Here is a 17744-nt window from a genome sequence, read left to right as displayed (position 1 = left end):
TATAACACCAAATTTATCAAAATTTCTACTTTAATAAAGGCAAAGCATAAGTGTATTACTCACAATGGCTTTTGAATCCTCTTGACATTGTTTATAAGCTTGTGAAATATTACAGTCTGGACAGTTTAATATAAAATAATCAGAAATATTATATTCATGCCAGGTTTTATAATATGTGGGTGGGGTAAGGCTCTATTTTAAGCCTACCTTTACAACTTCAAAATGCTCTGGGTAATCTTTATAGTAGGCAAAAATATCATTGTCAATGCAAATATTGACAATGACTTTACAAGTATCAAGTTGTATTTCAAAACGACAAATAGTTTAGCCTTTGAACTGTTTCAATGTACTATAGTATATTACTGTAAATTGTTCACGTTAGGCTGAAGTGATTTTAACAAATTTTTGTTTAATATTTTCTAATGCTACAGTACAAATTTCAACAAAACCATATTAGATAAGTATAAGGAGAATAAAAATCTAATTTGATAAATACTACACGAAAATAATTTGAAAAAAGAGACGCATTTAAGGTAAGGGTATTCTTATAGAGCAGGAAAGGACAGAAGGGAGCAAATTGTATCCTTGGAAACTGCAAGGTCAAGGTCACAACTTACACCTGGCGCGCCTGCCCCAGGGCGACCATAAGGCTGGTACGAGTCATCTGCCATCATAGCTCGCACCTACAATCCAGTGATTTTGATGTGTTATGGTTTTTGGAAACATTCCGAAATGAAAGCCATTTTGAGCGGGAAAAATGATCCCTCACCTAAAACTACTGTAACAGCTCCTTGCCCTCCTTAGCCTTTCTTGCTAGATGCATCAATAAATAATGTTAGTTTGTTTGTATGAAACAGAAATTGACCATATGCCAAACTACATCAGTAAAACACAAATAGACAAGTAACAGTATTAAAATCCCATTTGTACCTTAGTTAATTCATTTTTTTGTTTCAATAAATTTTGACATTGTCTGGCATAAAGTTAATTGCAAGACTTTGTGAAAGAAAATAAAGAACCTCAGAACAGTAACCAGAATGTATATCCCATTGTTAGATAGTGGTTGCTATGCAAAAGTTGTGAGGGATTTTCAGAGCAAAACCCAGAATCTGTTTTCCATTGTTAGGTAGTGGTTGCTATGAAACAGTTGCCAGGCAACTTACTGTTGGGGCCCCTCCTCCAGGGAGACCATAAGGTTGGTAATCGCTCTGCATTTCCTTTACCTTACATGATCAGCATCATGAATATCAATAATACAATACAATAACATAATAATCTTGATACAACATAAAGACAACAAATTGTTAGCTCTTGCGGCTGCACCCCTTTCTTTAAAAGCAGTTTAACAATCCATAGCAACAACAAACAACACCAGGCAAATAAAGCTTTAAGACTTAGTTATGACTTGTCCTCCTTCAATGTATTGTTAAATAACATTTCCCTTATGCAAAGCAAAACAATGATAAGACATAGTATTTAGATTTGGAGAATATAGTTAATATTGTCTACTTTTACCAGTTTAAATTAAGTACATTCCATACTGTATATTGATCACGTTTTTTCAATATTTTTCTAAGCTATATAGGTAGTTACATGCATGGCTAAACATCTAATTAAATATTATATAGCAAAATATTAGTATATGATACATATCTTTCTGATTAGGTCTGAAACACTAGTTAAACAAGAGGACTTTCCCTTCATAGCATGCAAATGTTATAAGTCAATTTTCATGTGTTCATTCAAAGTAAAAAAAATGCATAAAAATATAGTGGCAAAAAATATACATTTCATTCTATTTCACCTCAAAGAATAGACATTTTATTGTCGTTGTGCTTTACAGACTTGTGCTAATTTTGACCACTGGAAAAATTGGTGGCATCTAACCTAAGGAAAGTACATTTATTGGAATGGCGTCAGCAGGTGCGCACTCAACACAATGGCACCTGGAGTATTGTTGTATAATAAAATAAACTTTTGACATTTTAGATCTGAGTAAGCATTATTAAAGGCCAAAAGTCTGTGAAAATGTCCAGGAAGGTCAGTGACATTCTGTTAGGAAATATACAGTAAAACATGCATAATCTAAAACATCCATTTCTAAAATATCCAACATGAAAATATGACTTCTGGTAAGTAAAACTGAGAATGGTGGTGGTTATTACAATAAATCACATCCATTGTTGTCATGCAAGTTTCCATGGCAACTTACTCTATTTGGTGCCCCTCCCCCTGGGCGGCCCCAGGGCCTATATGAATCCTGTAATTCTTTTATCTGCAATAGTGCATCAATAAAGCCTTACTTAAGTTTCTCCTTGAGTAAAATATAGCTTGACTATGAAAGATGTATACATTGTACAATGTAATTCTGAGTAATAGTTGGCATTCTATACATGGGTGCAGAAGAATGGACATAAACAAAACATCATGAATCCCTGTCATGACATATGGCCTTCTACTACTTACGAAAATTAACTTTCAAATAGTCAATGAACATTCAAAGAAACAAAATGTTTAACTTTAACATCACCAAGCTACCAGGCTAATCATCATGAAAATACTCAAGTCAAATCCCAATCCTAACTCATTTAACCACATAACATAATAAGTTACCGGTATTTAACATCATATACGTGTTAACACTTTTTAATTCTCATAGAATTTGTTAATAAAAACTTTGGTAAAGATTCCAACGAAGAAAAATTCCACAGCAAAAAATGTATTTGAGTACAACCCATTGCCTTTTATCCACAAGGATATGATTTGCTTTAGAATTATTTTTTGGAAATATTGACAAATGTCTTTCAATACATTCAATGAGAAAATACAATTTAAGCTTTTGAATCATATTATTCTTTTATGAGGTAAACTATGAGTTTGACATTTGACTATTTCATATTTCTGGCACCAAGTTGTCTCCCTTTTATTAAACTCCAAAACTATATTACCAATGCCTTTAAATGCAGAATTAATTCACAAAAGTATAATTGAAAATAATATATAAAAGTATATTGTACATCACTAATGTAAATAGGTGAAAATAAGACTTTAAACTAAATATATATTAATATAGTGCAATATATTATTCCAAACATGAACCCAATCCAGCACAATAATTATTTAAAACAAAAAAAATCCATAACAAAATACTGGAAAGATGTATCCATTGGACTAGACATATAAAACAGAATTGGCATTATATAAGTATTTGTTTCCATTGCCCAAAACTTCTATTTATTGTGAACATGAAAATTGGAAATATGAATATTAGAAAAAGCTATATTGGGAACATGCTGATTGGAAACATGTATGCTGGAAACATATTTATTGGAAACATGTATACTGGAAACATATTTATTGGAAACATGTATACTGGAAACATATTTATTAGAAACATGTTTATAGGAAACATGTATATTGGAAACATGTTTATTGGAAACATGTAAATCGGTAAGATGTTTATAGGAAACATGTTTATTGAAAACATGTATATTTGAAACATGTATACTGGAAACATGTTTATTGAAAACATGTTCATTGGAAACATATTGATTGGAAACATTGGTAACACGTTTCCCATGCAATATAAATGTTTAAAACATGTTTCCATACTTAACATCTTTGATACCATAATGTAAAAAACATACAGTGCAAAACCTAGTGATGGACATTTCCCAGTTCTAAGACAAGGCCAACCTACCCGTTGTATTTCTTTCTGTTTTTCTACTTTTGCATCCTCTTTCCGTCTTCTGGCCTCGGCAAGGTCCTGTTCCGCTATGTAATGTTCTTCAACTTTTCTACGGCGCTCTGCTGACCTGCAAAGTAAATAATGGATAGCTAAAGTAAAATAGTCATAAAACATTTTAGTTTCAATTGCATTATTTTGCTAAATTTCTTCATGGGTAAATGATCTTAAATAAGCTGATGTAACTCCAACAGACAAATAAAGATTATTTTTCATAAGCTTTGATATAAATGAGAGAGAATTTTCTTAAATATATTGAGTTTCTTTTTAATTACTCTATAACCAAACAGTTCAGTAGACTACATGACATTGCACTGTCTTGTTTGACTTTCGAGACTGTTTGCCATGAAGTTAAAATTAAGGAAAGGAATGAAATAGCTGTGTGTGCATACGTCATTTCCCTGAGAGGATCACGGATAACGGGGCCTTTTCTGTAAGAATCCTCCTGGTATCTGGGAGAAATGGTTGGAACAGGGACTGCGGGACCTGGAATATACCCGGGTAATATAAGTACATGTACACGTGTAGAGTATCAACTTGTCCAGTTTTAGCGCACTTGCTTCTCACCAAGGCTGGCCCTTTTGCCGCGATTTCTGGGATGGGGGTTTAAGAGTTTGATTCATGCTCGGCAATCAGAACAAGTGGTACTCTCACAACCTCGTTTCCAGCACAACACAAGACCATATTCTTACGTAACATCACGCCAACCAGAGTGATCAATTTAATTATGTTGTAATAACATGTTTTTTACAATTATTGTAGAATAAATCATTTTAAATCTTGTTTGAAGATCTCATGTTATTAACCAAGATGTAAATGATCCTATTAAATCTTTGACAATTTTTTGTCTTACAAAATCCAATACATAGCAAATTTCAATACATGAATACTACAAATACATGTACAAACTATTGAAGGTCCTACACAGGTCTATCCTCAAGCCAATCTGGTGGGTTGTAGTTCACTGTTGCAGGGGTTGCAAGCTATTCCAAGCTTACCATTCGGCCTACCTTTATTCTAAATAAACCAGTTTAGCAGGTTGTTATTCTGCTATTGTGGATGCTGGTTTCGGGCTAGAGCTGGTGGTGACATAAGCATTCTCACCCCTAATATTCGCTATTTTCAACTCACTAGACAGCCTACATTTATGGTGGAGGTTGCCGGTGGGAACCTCAGCGGGTGGTAGTGACAGCATTCTTGCCTATAATGTCAACTGGTTTAAATTCATAGCCTGCCTACCTTTATTTTCTAGCCAGTCTGGGTTGCCATTCTGCTGTGGAGGGTAGTTTGCAGGCGCCTTAGCGGGTGGTGGTGGTGACGCCATTCTCTTTGGTGGCTGGTTTGGTGGTGGTAACCACTCAGTCGGTGAATCTAAAAAATGGAAGTCATCATTATATATGTATGGTTTGTATGGCATCAGGTATGTACATGTCGTGGATCCATTAATGGATACTGGCTATATAATACACTGTCTTGGCAGAGAAAGTGTGGGATGGAACAGGTGTCTATAATATATATACCATGCACAATATATCAAAGGGATAAGTATTGAGTATAAGGTTTTACCGAAACAAATGTGTTTATAAGGGGCAGCTTTATCTCGGGGAAAGCATGCACTTAAAACCATGTGGTAAATTCATGCAGAGGTATTATCTAGTTAACGTGACACTTGAATAAAAGACATGCTGATATAAAACTGATGATTTACGGGTCTGCTTGCAATACCTCTTCTAAAATATCTATTGACATCGGTTGTGATATCAGCCGAACGCTGATGGCGTAAGGGTTCCTTCGCTTTCATCATGAAGTTGTCTGGAAAACCACGGAACCCGTAACCTGCGTTAAACGTGGGTGTGGCCTGCTCGTTGAAACGTTTCAGGCTGGAATCGGCCGCTGTAATAGGGTGACATAAAGATAGCATGCGGGGTAGGTTAAGTGAGGGGTGGTGTACAATGAGAAAGAAAGGCTGGGAAACAATACCTGTACATACACAAAAAAAGTTTTAAAGTTGTTCACAAAATTGCACTTTCAATGTGTAATTGTAGGCTGGCTGATACTGGTATTCCTCTTGTTATTGTAGGTTTATTCTAAACCTGTACAACATACACAGACCTAGATGCTGTAGCACACTAGAAGAAGCTCGCATTAGTGACTGTACAAATAGTGTTTCCCATCGGTGTTCTCTATTGACTGAAAAGGTCGAAACCAATGTCTGGAGCAGTTCTTTTACTTTGCAGAGCTTTAATCAAAAGGAAGAAATTTGAACCATTTGGAATTATTTTGTGGCCCTTAATACTGAGAACACCGTTCCTTGGTTATGGTAATATGTTATCATAGTTACCATGCAACATGCAAAATTTATTTTTTAAAATAACTGCTAAAACCATAATGTATGAATAGTGCATTTTTAATACTGGTATAGAAAATATTACCAAATTCTATGATAAACCGGGAAAAGGTATTAGAGTTATTTTTTTAAATAAAAAATGCCCAGCTTTTCTCTCAAACGTAGTTAGTGCATACTTCTCATTAACCAAGAAAAGGATATAAGCAATACATATGTTAAGAGATAAAAAATATGAAAGCAGTTAAGCATCATACTTTTAAATAAGTAAAAGGCAAAATGTTATATTTCCTTCAGTAAGCTTGGCATTACACAGGTATTCTTACCATCATCATCATCATGATACAGTTTGAAACTTGGAGTATCTTTAATAGCAAGTATTCATTCTTTATAGCTGTAGTTGTAATGTTTAATCTTGAAATTGTAAAAACAACAATGAAATAGTACTTATTATAATTTACTTTGGAATTTTAAACTTTACACAATATGCCATTTTAGCAAAAACTAAATTACTAAAGTACATACATACATAATTGTTACACTTTTCTCACTTCTCCAATATTATCATATTTAAATAATATATTTAAGTTTTTATCATCATGAGGCTTAGTAAACTTTACGTGATACAAAGTGAAAGGGTCTATGATTTTGCACAGTAATCAAACCTTGAAATATACCGATAATGTAACGTTCCAAACTTTTTTCATCATCATCTTTCAATTGATAATACAGTATGAATGTTTTTTTTTATCAGATATCAAAATCAATCGGAAAAATTTCAATTAAATGATTTCAATGTCAGAGTGACGACCTCGACAACCTCTAATAGATGCTTAATATGCCATTCTGCACATTGCCAATAAACATGAGGAAAACCAAACAATTTTGTACGTGGAATTCAAGGTTTTTGTTATCGAGTACTCAGTACTCAAGAAGGTATTCAGCGGTATACAGGAAGTAGACATTTGCATGTGATGACGCGCGTGATTCCTATAAAGTCTCCACTCCACTCCGTGAAGGGAGGTATAATAAGCTGTGATCTAGACAATCATACAATTGTGGTATAAAAAAAAAATGTAATCAAAATGCCAATGGAAAAGAATATCTATACCAGTAGCATAATTCCAACTTAAACAATAATCAGAAAATAATGAACAACCTCAAATTGTGCAACAAACATCAATTATCCAAAACGGTTTAAAACGTTCATTTTATTATAAACTAAAGTAATGTATTGATTTGAAAACTTCAAAACATATCTACATCTATAAGGGGAGGAGTTTCGTGCATAAACCTGGACATCACTGCTTTCACTTTCCTCAGTTCATCAAGGGACATAATAAAGACAAGAGCTACACAAACCCAATGCTTGTCTGTTTGTGCTGTATATGATAAAAAAGGGAATAGCTCAATTAGTATTTAAGCCAGAGTTATCGGCCTTGCTGTACATGTGTGTATTGTCTATATGAACATATGTAACAAGTTTCATTTGAATAAGTTGAACAGCCATGGTTAAAAAACCCACATCACAATGATAACAATGACACAAACAAGACTGTTACAATTCTTTCAAGACTTTAAAAAAAGACGTGCTAATAATTAGAGTGTTACCAAGTTTCATGGGAATTTCTTTAAAGGTCTCCAAGGTATAACCAACTATATTTAAAGTAAAAAAACCAAGGCTAATGAAACTACTAGAAAAACAGTCCACCTAAAATACAACTAAACTAAAATAGCCGAACTCTAGCCAAGCCATATAAGAGTTTCGACAACAGCTTAGAAAATTACCACCAAAGCCGACCATCCTGGACATTTGTTGGTCGTTCATGTGCCGACATCGAACCAAACTCCGTACCACAAAGTCATCAATATTCTGATGTATACCAAAGTAAATTAATTGCAATGGAAATGACATCTGATTCATTTAATTTCTTTATGTTGACAGTGAAATTATTGATTATATGAATTAAATACACTTCAACTTTAAGAAATAAAGATAATAACAATTCTATTTATTCTTACTAAGTCATAAATTTGACTGCAATGCAAAATTAAACGATCAATTTCCAGAAAAGTGCTTACCATAAATACAACCCAATTCCCATTTAAATCTAGAATCTTGTCACAAAATATTAACCCAAAGCAAGATATTAATATAATTACTACAAAAAATACCCATTTGTCCAAAATTCATTAATTTCACATCTTTTTAAAATGAAAAAATAACATTCACCTTTACTAAATAAAATACCTACAAGTAGCTTTCTTCTCATTATCGTGCATCTGTTAAAACATTGAATATCCAGTCATTTCTGTCCCGAGAAAATACTTTTCATTCACGTTTTAAGTTTTCAAGTTTTAAAATAACATTATAAAGAAGTGAAAGAAATTTCTTTAACTGCTTTCTTAAAGCACAAGTATTTAAAAAGTGAATCCGGATTAAACATTTGAAGAAATCTATCAGGTCTTCGTTAAATATATACCGTAAACTAAATATTAGCATAATACAGACTCATCGGAATCGGCTTCTATTCCAAATAAATGAACAAAAATGTTTTCACATGCATTCAGTTCTGGTTAGATCAATAGATCAATTCATAACCCAAGCACTATAAAGATACATAAGAACGACAACAGGAAAATCGTTAAAAATAACGCTGTTTACGTCGGCTATAACACAACAGTGACGAACATAATATTTGTTCAAATATTGTAAATAACATCGAAACTGTTACTCAATCATTAATCAATTAACAAATAATAATCAGGCAAAGAAAACAAATCTTATACTGACCACTTTAAAATCAACAAATAAATTTCTGTGGAAAAAGCAAACAGAGAGTGATATATTGGCTGTAAATCAGTCCGTCTCTCATGGAAGGTTATCAAATTATACACAAACTGAACAATATTTCCTATCTGGGCTTTTTATGTGATAAATACCCATTCAAGCTAAGTAAAGACCTTTAAATGTCTACAGACTTGGCATATCAAAATGAAAACCACAAATAAATCTTCCCATATCAAGAGAGGGAACATAATTAATTGCACATTACATGGATACCTGTACTTTATCATTCTTTCATTTATTTCAATAAGGTTTTACCTCTAGACGGGGTTTCTATTCACACACCTAATGCCAATGCATTTCAACTAAAGCCAATGAATTTTCTCTTTCAGTTGTTATGACATTCTGCCAAAACTGTGATCTAAACAAACAAGTAAAACTGCTTCGGAACAACCCAAATGAGTTTATCCTTTTATAGATGTCTACATAGATCTAAACTTATCAGCAACAAAATGGCAATGATGAAAAGAAAACAATCGATATCGTAATGGAGTAAAACGCATGATAGCAAGATGTACAGGAAGTGACAGCCATTACATTGAAAGATAGGCATTCAAACAGAAAGACTGGACAGAAATTGGCATGCAGCATCCTCAATAGATCAATCAATGCCGATTAAGATACATCAATTACTGAACTGTAATTTTTTGAGTACACTCCATACAACTTGGTGCTAACTGGGTGCACTTGCCTCATCAAAAGAATATTTGCTGGTGAACAGATGAGAAATCATCACCTAAAAAAGATTAATCGAACGAAGGGTATACAATATTAGATGACCAGTTGTCAGTTGTTTCTTTATTTTCAGAGCTATATTTCAGCAACTAAAATGTCCCCTTGCATCATCACAAATCCAAACATTTAATTGAACAACAATAAATCAATGTTGTCCAATGATAAAATCTGGATAAACATTAAACAGCTCTAAGCAACTCTCCTGTCCATTTCCTGTATGGAGACCAATACTATATAGGTATCTTAGGGTGTTATGTTCTTTTTACCTTTTAGCTAATACTTGTTTCTTCAAGAAATCTATAATCATGTCAGTGTGGCAAAGTGAAAATATAGATAGATGACAAGCTTCCAGTGACCCTGAAGTCCATAAACAAACATGCTACATTATTACTTAGTAGTTTAACCCTTCAGGGCAACCAATATTTAAAGCCAAAGTTTAATATTTTGGCCCCATTACCTTAAATTCACTTGAATCTGGTGTCGTTAACATTAAAGCACCTCGGACAAACACTTGACCAATTGAGTTACATACTCAAAATGGAACCAACACTGTTTGGCCTATTGGTATAAGGACCTTGGTTGGTATAAGACATTTCTTCGTTGGATTAGATTAAGGTTCCTTGGGGGGGAGGTAAGAAATTGTGTAAATAATTAAAATTCTCAAGGGTGTCAAAAATTTCATATCTACATTTCAAGAGTCATTTATGATCATAAATTTGAGGCCTCTAGATTTTAGGCAAAATATCCTCTTTACAAGAAAAGTTGACCCAAAGTTTAAGTATTTGCCTCGAGAGATTACGAACATGTGTGATATTCAACGACACAATGAAACACATAAAGCTCATATACATAAAGCTATTAAGTTCTATTACAGGCTTAATCACCCTGATTCCAAATGACTGAATGTAAGCCATTATATCATTTGGTAAATCAAAGTCTTTTGCACCATACTTTGTAAAAAAAATTTTTTTTACACCCATGAGTAAAAAAATGTATATACCCAGCATCAAGAAGCAAATGCAGGTCTGCACTATTCATTTGAATAGGAAATATCCCATTTCCAGAAGAGAGTCTGGCTAATGGTTGCAATCAATACAAGACCTTTTGTTTACTCTTTGTGACTCCATGCATTTATGAAAATTGATTCCTGCTGTGACAGACTGTCCAAACAATTTTATTACTTTCCTCAATTAAAATTGAAAATGGGCTGATCAATGCTGCTAATTCCTCTTTACACAAAATGGATATACATCATACATAAGGATTAGTTTATCAAAAGACGCCTTAAACTAAACAAACAACCATGATTACAAGAAGTTCAAAGATATGGCTATTAACGAATGATCGATGAAGTAATTATTCAAACTGGCACCGATGCAAGTGTAATCATTCTGAACATCTCAAGAGAAATGGAACAAAACCCAAGTTAAGAATCACTTGAACTGCAACATCCAGTTGATCACAAGATGACTGTGATTTGTATATAGAGCAACATAACAGTGGTAAAAGCAAAGTTCTGGATGAACTCGAGAAACAGAAGCGCTTTACTGAAACATCGCATCGAACAGCAACATCATGATTACAAAGCAACTAAAGAACTGCAAACAAAGTCATGACTGCAGACAATTTGAACGAGTTGCTGACAGGAAGGCAATCACTTTATGTTAAAGGCTATGTTTCCAGTCAGGAAAAGGAGCGTGGGAGCCTGCTATAATGCATCAAACACATTAATGTTTATATACTTGTAATGATGTGAACATCTCCAACTGTTCATGAGTTATGGCCAACGTTAAAGTTTTTCAAATGCTGACACCGACAATAAAAGTCAAAGATGTCAAGGCTATGAATATGACTTTACAAATATTTTTTTTAAATACAGACTAGCCAATATGCATTCCACATTTGTCAACATATACCAATACATTTAAAAAATTGGCAGTCAAAATATCTTTATAACAATATGATTGTATTGTCGATCACCAATGATACCAGCTATGCAAAAAGGAATTTTGTTAAACAAAGATAAAGTTTGCTATAAGAAACATGCAAATATTCATTCTGTAAGGCACTTGAAAACCCCTTGCAGGGGACTTATTATAAACCGTAAATGGGTTACATATATTACAGAGGGTTACATGTGTTGTCAAGACATGTGTTTGCACTTCAATTTCAAGAGCTCTTTGTAATAGAAGAGCACAGACATTTTTTTCATGTGACAGATGGATCGATCATACAAATCAGCTGAATTGTTAGACTAAGCTTTAATATCAGATGATCCCTAGGCTAAGGACAGACAGCAATTTACATGATATCATGATTAAAAAATTCAAATCTTGAGGAGCATTCTGCAGGGAAAAATATTTCATTTTGAATAAATTAAGATTTGGCCTGTTGACCGTCAAATTAAACCAGACAAATGGGAAAATGATTCATCATTGGATATCCTTAGTACATTTAAGATTTGTATATACCTCAAAACATATACATGAAAACATTTGGGAAACATTTCATACAAGGCTCAAATTCTACGTCATTTACACCCAAAATTGTACACCAGTAAAATAGATGTTAATATTTGGAAAAAAAACCTGCTGAAATGTTCTAATATTTCCAAATTTCTCAAAGATTCTAATTGAAAATGAATGACAACAAAACCAATTTACCATGCGACAGAATACTAGAAGAGCGAGATTCAGATATTAGCAGCACTGTTGAAAGGCTTGAAGAGCAAACAGAACAGGAAGAAGTTAACAAGCTTCTAGACCAGCTCCTTGAACTCATAGCAGACTTGGATGATGAGTCAAAAGGTGGAAAATGATTTTGATCTTCTACATTCATATACATGGGGGCATCATCACATGGTTGTGTTTTGAAAAATTCCTAGAATTCATGGAATTTATTAATGGAGAATTTGGTATGGCATATTTCTGTTGTTGATCACTTGCTGATTCTGAGAAATGTTTACTTATTGATCTCAAATTCCTTACAAATGGCTGCCTATGTTCTTATTCAAAACTGTTTCTTTTTCTCCATTGGATGGAATGTCTTCTTGCCCTGTTTCTCCTCAGATACAGTGAACAGCATGATGAAGCAGACCATGTTGATGGAAGACTTGTAGGCAGTTTTTGTGAATCCTGAAAATTCTGATTTTTTGAAAGAGGTAGTCATGGTTTCCTTTAAGTTATTCTTGCTAACTTTTTGATGGCATTTCAGAATCTGGCACCTAAGCTCTTGCAGGTTCATAAAGCCTGATGGACCTGTTATCCAGATGTCAAATTTCCTGGGTGAAAAAGGGTGGTTTCCTAGTGCCAATATATCCTCATTATCGGTCTGGAAGAATGGGATACATGTACATGAATGTTCTTTCTGTCTGATTTAGGTCTCACCACTTCCCTTCAATTTCAGTTCATGAAACAACTGACACAGAATTCATACCAGGAATTAAACGAAATTAACTTTCTCTAAATTATTTATAATCCATCTTGAGATTCATTTCTTCTTCTTAGTTTTCCAAGGTCATTGCAAGACATATTGAGAACAGTTTACACACGCAAAAATTAAAATGATGATTTTTTTTGTTTTGTTAACCTGTTATTTTTTTTATCACTGAACATCTACATGTTTTACAATTTAACGCCAATAATTGCATATCAAATACTGATCTTGATTTGTTAAATGGTTAGTATTTCATTTGAAGAAGCTAAACAATGCTCAGCCTGATATGTACCGGTATACTAGATTATATGCTGACTGATTAATTGCTTACATGTGCATGTGAATATTTCTCTTTAATACTTTATCATCATTATTATATTTCTAGAATAAAGACTAGCTTCAAAAGTGTCAAAATTACCTTTCTCATTAGTAAATGTGTAACAGAAATGGAATTCATAGCTTTCTTTAGAAATGAAGCAATTTTCTCATTTAAAATTTAGTTCTCAAATTTCAGAGTTGCTCCTTGAACAACTATACATCTTTGACAATGGTAATTCTGTAAGAATTTTTGAAAATGCCATTAAAAAATGACTGCAATTATATACATCAAATTTGACAAAGATTTGAAATCAAAAGTATCAAAATTTTCGACTTTTAATCAATGTGCAAAATTGACTTCCATTCTTTGAAAAAATATACCGGTAGCATTCAATTAATAGAAAGGAGTAGCAATTTTATTACATTTTCTGTTATAACAAATAAAATATTTATGAAAAGCCATTAAGTTTAATTTGGAGTGGGAGTGGGAGAAATTTGTCAGCTTTCTTAATGTTAATCATAACGACAACATTTAATCCTTGGAGTTAAATTTCAAATCAATGAAATAAGACTATCTGTGGGGCCATTTCTTACCCATAGGTATCCATTATAATAAAAATATGATTTGTTACTACTGAAAAAGTCAATAAATATTATTTAAGAGCTTTAACTTTAAACTATCAATGTTATCATAATATCATTTCATTCTTTATTCAACAAATGTCGATTACTACAATCAAGTTATACAATAGCTGGAAAGCGTAACAATTTATTGAAATTCCAATGTTCGTAACTTGAGACCGGTTTGTTGATTTCATAATATCGTATTTCAGGTATTCAATAAAATAACTATTTCAATTGTTCTATGTCAGAATATAATAAATGCATTTAACAAAACTCAGATATTTTTACAAAAAACAACAATGTTCTGCACTAAACGACACAAACGTGCCACAAGAATGTAAGTGAAGAATTACTTTATATACAAAATGCTCCTTTAAATTTTGAATATAAAAAGTGAAAAGGAAGGGTACAAAAGTTTTGTAAGTATAGGTTATTGTTGGTCCAATATTATCAACCATTATGAGTGTGTTATTGTTTGTTGGCTTGTCGATTATGCGAGCCATAAGTGGCGTTTTTGCCGTCATAAAAATTTGTTAAAACCAGTTCAAAACTATACTTCTATAAAGGAATAGGAATCGTAAAGACTAACAATATATATAGTTTTCATTGTTTTATGATAGGCCAAAACAGATGTTGACTTCTGACCCTTGACTAATGGACAAATGTTGCCATTTGCATGCTAAAGGCCTTGTTGTTTTTTTTGGTGATTCATGAAAAGCATTAAAAGTCGATCAGTTTCACAGCAAAATGAATTTTGTATTTTAAAGTGGTGTATAGTTTAAGCAGAACCACATTATAGCAAATACCCGGCTACTTCTCACAGCACTCTTATAGAAGTATAAAGCTAATATTTCACAAAATAATTAGACAGACTATTTGAAATTTCAACTTGAATGCGAAAGCCAATTAGTTGTCACTTTAATCAACCAAAAAGTATGACACTCAAAATGTTGGTTTTTATTTGGAATTAAAAGTTGAATATATAAAAAACACACTGCCTCCTCACTGGTTCAAAAATCTTTTCGACCATTATTTGTATATAATATTGCTTTTAACTGTGTATATATCTTATTTTGATACATTGTTTTGAAAAGTCTTTAATTTTAAGATTAACATTCATAAATAAGATCATATTAAGTGATTATCGCTGAAAGGAAAATTATAAACTCGACCAACAATGGGCTTACAATATTAGCAAATACGTAAATTTGTAAAAACAAAAATGGATTAAGAACGGCAAGTGCAAATCTATAAGAGCTGGTTCCAATTATTAAGTCATTGTACTCCTGTTTGCCAAGGATTTTGCTATTGACATTGAGGATTTGGATATACAACATAACAATTCCGCTCTCCCCCAAAGTCAATTATAATTTATGTTCTGATATATGGCACCTACGTGCAAGTTTGGAAGAAAATATTTCAAAACATAGTAAACTTGAGACTTGTTGAAAATAAAACTGAATGACATGCCAAGGCACTAATTATGACAATGATGTTCTTGTGAACCCATCTTACAACCAGTTAATTACATTGTTCATTCTTATCCATAGTTGACCATAAGGGATGGTTATTGTTAAAAAAAATGTACCGTGATATATAACAGTATTTCCGTTGTGTATCCCGATACATTGCTTGAAAATAAAACCGACCTTGTGAATTCATTTTATATATGAAATTATTTTTAATTCCCTCTTGGCCATTTGCGCTCCAATTGTTTTACAACGGATAATAATGACTAAAATGATAATTATTTGTCATTGACCAACTTGTCATTTTAAAGCCTTTGCAATTTTGACAAACAAAATTAATACCGGGTATATCAACAATAAGTATCATAGACTATCTTTAATACACTAGTGGAAAATGATTAATAGTTCAACGTTTCAAAGCACATTAATAAATCTGATTGACAATGTCAACATTCCGCAGATGCATATCTATTTGTATCACTCCTGCTACATATTGAAATATGTCATGCCTCAAACATGAATGACGCAACGTTAATGGTCAAGGACATATTTTCCATATCGGATCACTTCAATCTTTATAAAATTATCTTACCAAAATGACTTTTATTTTTCAATTCCATAGAATAAATGATATACTTTCCAGAAATTGGTGGCGTCTTTATGAATGTAAACAGGTTGTCGATATGATATATATCTAATATGGGGTTAGTAGGCCACCCGATATGGGGTTTACAAGGTGCATGAAACCATATTCAATTTCGGGCTTCGCTCTCAATGGATATGGTTTCCTTTGCCCTATAAATCCCATATTGGTCACCTGCTGACCTGTTACTTACAACATCAATTAATCAATAACATCACTCATCCCTATTGGCCATATGTAAATAGGTGATTCAATCTTAATAAGACCTGAATTTCAAAGTCTACTTAAAAGAGCAAAGTTTTCTTCTCTTTCTTGGAAAATCTTCAGATCCACTTCCAATACATCAACAGAGTTGTCTGTATACATAACTTTCTTCCAATCTAAGTACAATGCTGGTGCCTCAAGCTAAGTGGTTGCCAGAAAGTTCAAAGAATAGATGCTATTAAGAAATGTCTTTAGAATGCTTATCTTTACGTCATTTATAATACTTCATCAATTCTTGATACAATTTGAACAATTACATATAATGCCCAATCCAGTTTTCGTAGGACATTTCCACAGGCCAATTTCTCAGATTCAATTTAGTTACATAAACTGCTACATTGTCATGTTATTTAATGTGCACCTCTTAAAATTACTGGGTTCTTGGTGGTATCACTTCTTGAGATGGCTGGGTCCTTGGTTGTACCACTTCTTGACATTGCTGGGTCCTTGGTTGTACCACTTCTTGACATGGCTGGGTCCTTTGTTGAACCACTTCTTGAGATGGCTGGGTCCTTGGTTGTACCACTTCTTGACATGGCTGGGTCCTTTGTTGAACCACTTCTTGAGATGGCTGGGTCCTTGGTTGTACCACTTCTTGACATGGCTGGGTCCTTGGTTGTACCACTTCTTGACATGGCTGGGTCCTTTGTTGAACCACTTCTTGACATGGCTGGGTCCTTGGTTGAACCACTTCTTGGTTGAACCACTTATTGACATGGCTGGGTCCTTGGTTGAACCACTTCTTGGTTGAACCACTTATTGACATGGCTGGGTTCTTGGTTGAACCACTTGTTGACATGGCTGGGTTCTTGGTTATACCACTTGTTGACATGGCTGGGTTCTTGGTTGTATCACGTCTTGACATGGCTGGGTTCTTGGTTGAACCACTTCTTGACATGGCTGGGTTCTTGGTTGAACCACTTCTTGACATGGCTGGGTTCTTGGTTGTACCACTTCTTGACATGGCTGGGTCCTTGGTTGTACCACTTCTTGACATGGCTGGGTTCTTGGTTGATCCACTTCTTGACATGGCTGGGTTCTTGGTTGAACCACTTCTTGACATGGCTGGGTTCTTGGTTGAACCACTTATTGACATGATTGGGTTCTTGGTTGTACCACTTCTTGACATGACTGGGTTCTTGGTTGTACCACTTCTTGACATGGCTGGGTTCTTGGTTGAACCACTTCTTGACATAACTGGGTTCTTGATTGAACCACTTCTTGACATGGCTGGGTTCTTGGTTGAACCACTTCTTGACATGGCTGGGTTCTTGGTTGAACCACTTCTTGACATGGCTGGGTTCTTGGTTGTACCACTT

At 33.6% G+C, this 17744-nt stretch overlaps 1 protein-coding gene across 25 annotated transcripts in view; it reads right to left on the bottom strand.

Moving 5' to 3' along the window:
- The window catches only part of LOC128234864 (centrosome and spindle pole associated protein 1-like), a 54067-nt gene that overhangs the window by 28691 nt on the left and 7632 nt on the right, over window positions 1-17744 (bottom strand). For 17 of the 25 annotated variants that reach the window (XM_052949427.1, XM_052949428.1, XM_052949435.1 and 14 more), the window contains exons 2-8: window positions 8345-8372; window positions 7878-7962; window positions 5471-5638; window positions 4985-5116; window positions 4138-4231; window positions 3701-3815; window positions 2213-2275 (exon numbers count right to left, since the gene is read on the bottom strand). In XM_052949427.1, coding sequence (XP_052805387.1) covers window positions 2213-2275; window positions 3701-3815; window positions 4138-4231; window positions 4985-5116; window positions 5471-5638; window positions 7878-7962; window positions 8345-8372 — 685 coding nt within the window. Of the gene's footprint in view, window positions 1-1163; window positions 1224-2212; window positions 2276-3700; window positions 3816-4137; window positions 4232-4984; window positions 5117-5470; window positions 5639-6415; window positions 6455-7877; window positions 7963-8344; window positions 8535-8883; window positions 9013-17744 lie in introns of those variants that run through there. The other 8 variants (XM_052949432.1, XM_052949434.1, XM_052949442.1 and 5 more) reach the window with 5 other exon arrangements.

This window comes from Mya arenaria, chromosome 5, assembly GCF_026914265.1.
Source record: "Mya arenaria isolate MELC-2E11 chromosome 5, ASM2691426v1".
NCBI classification, from domain to species: domain Eukaryota; kingdom Metazoa; phylum Mollusca; class Bivalvia; order Myida; family Myidae; genus Mya; species Mya arenaria.
This window is presented reverse-complemented; position numbering and strand designations above follow the sequence as displayed.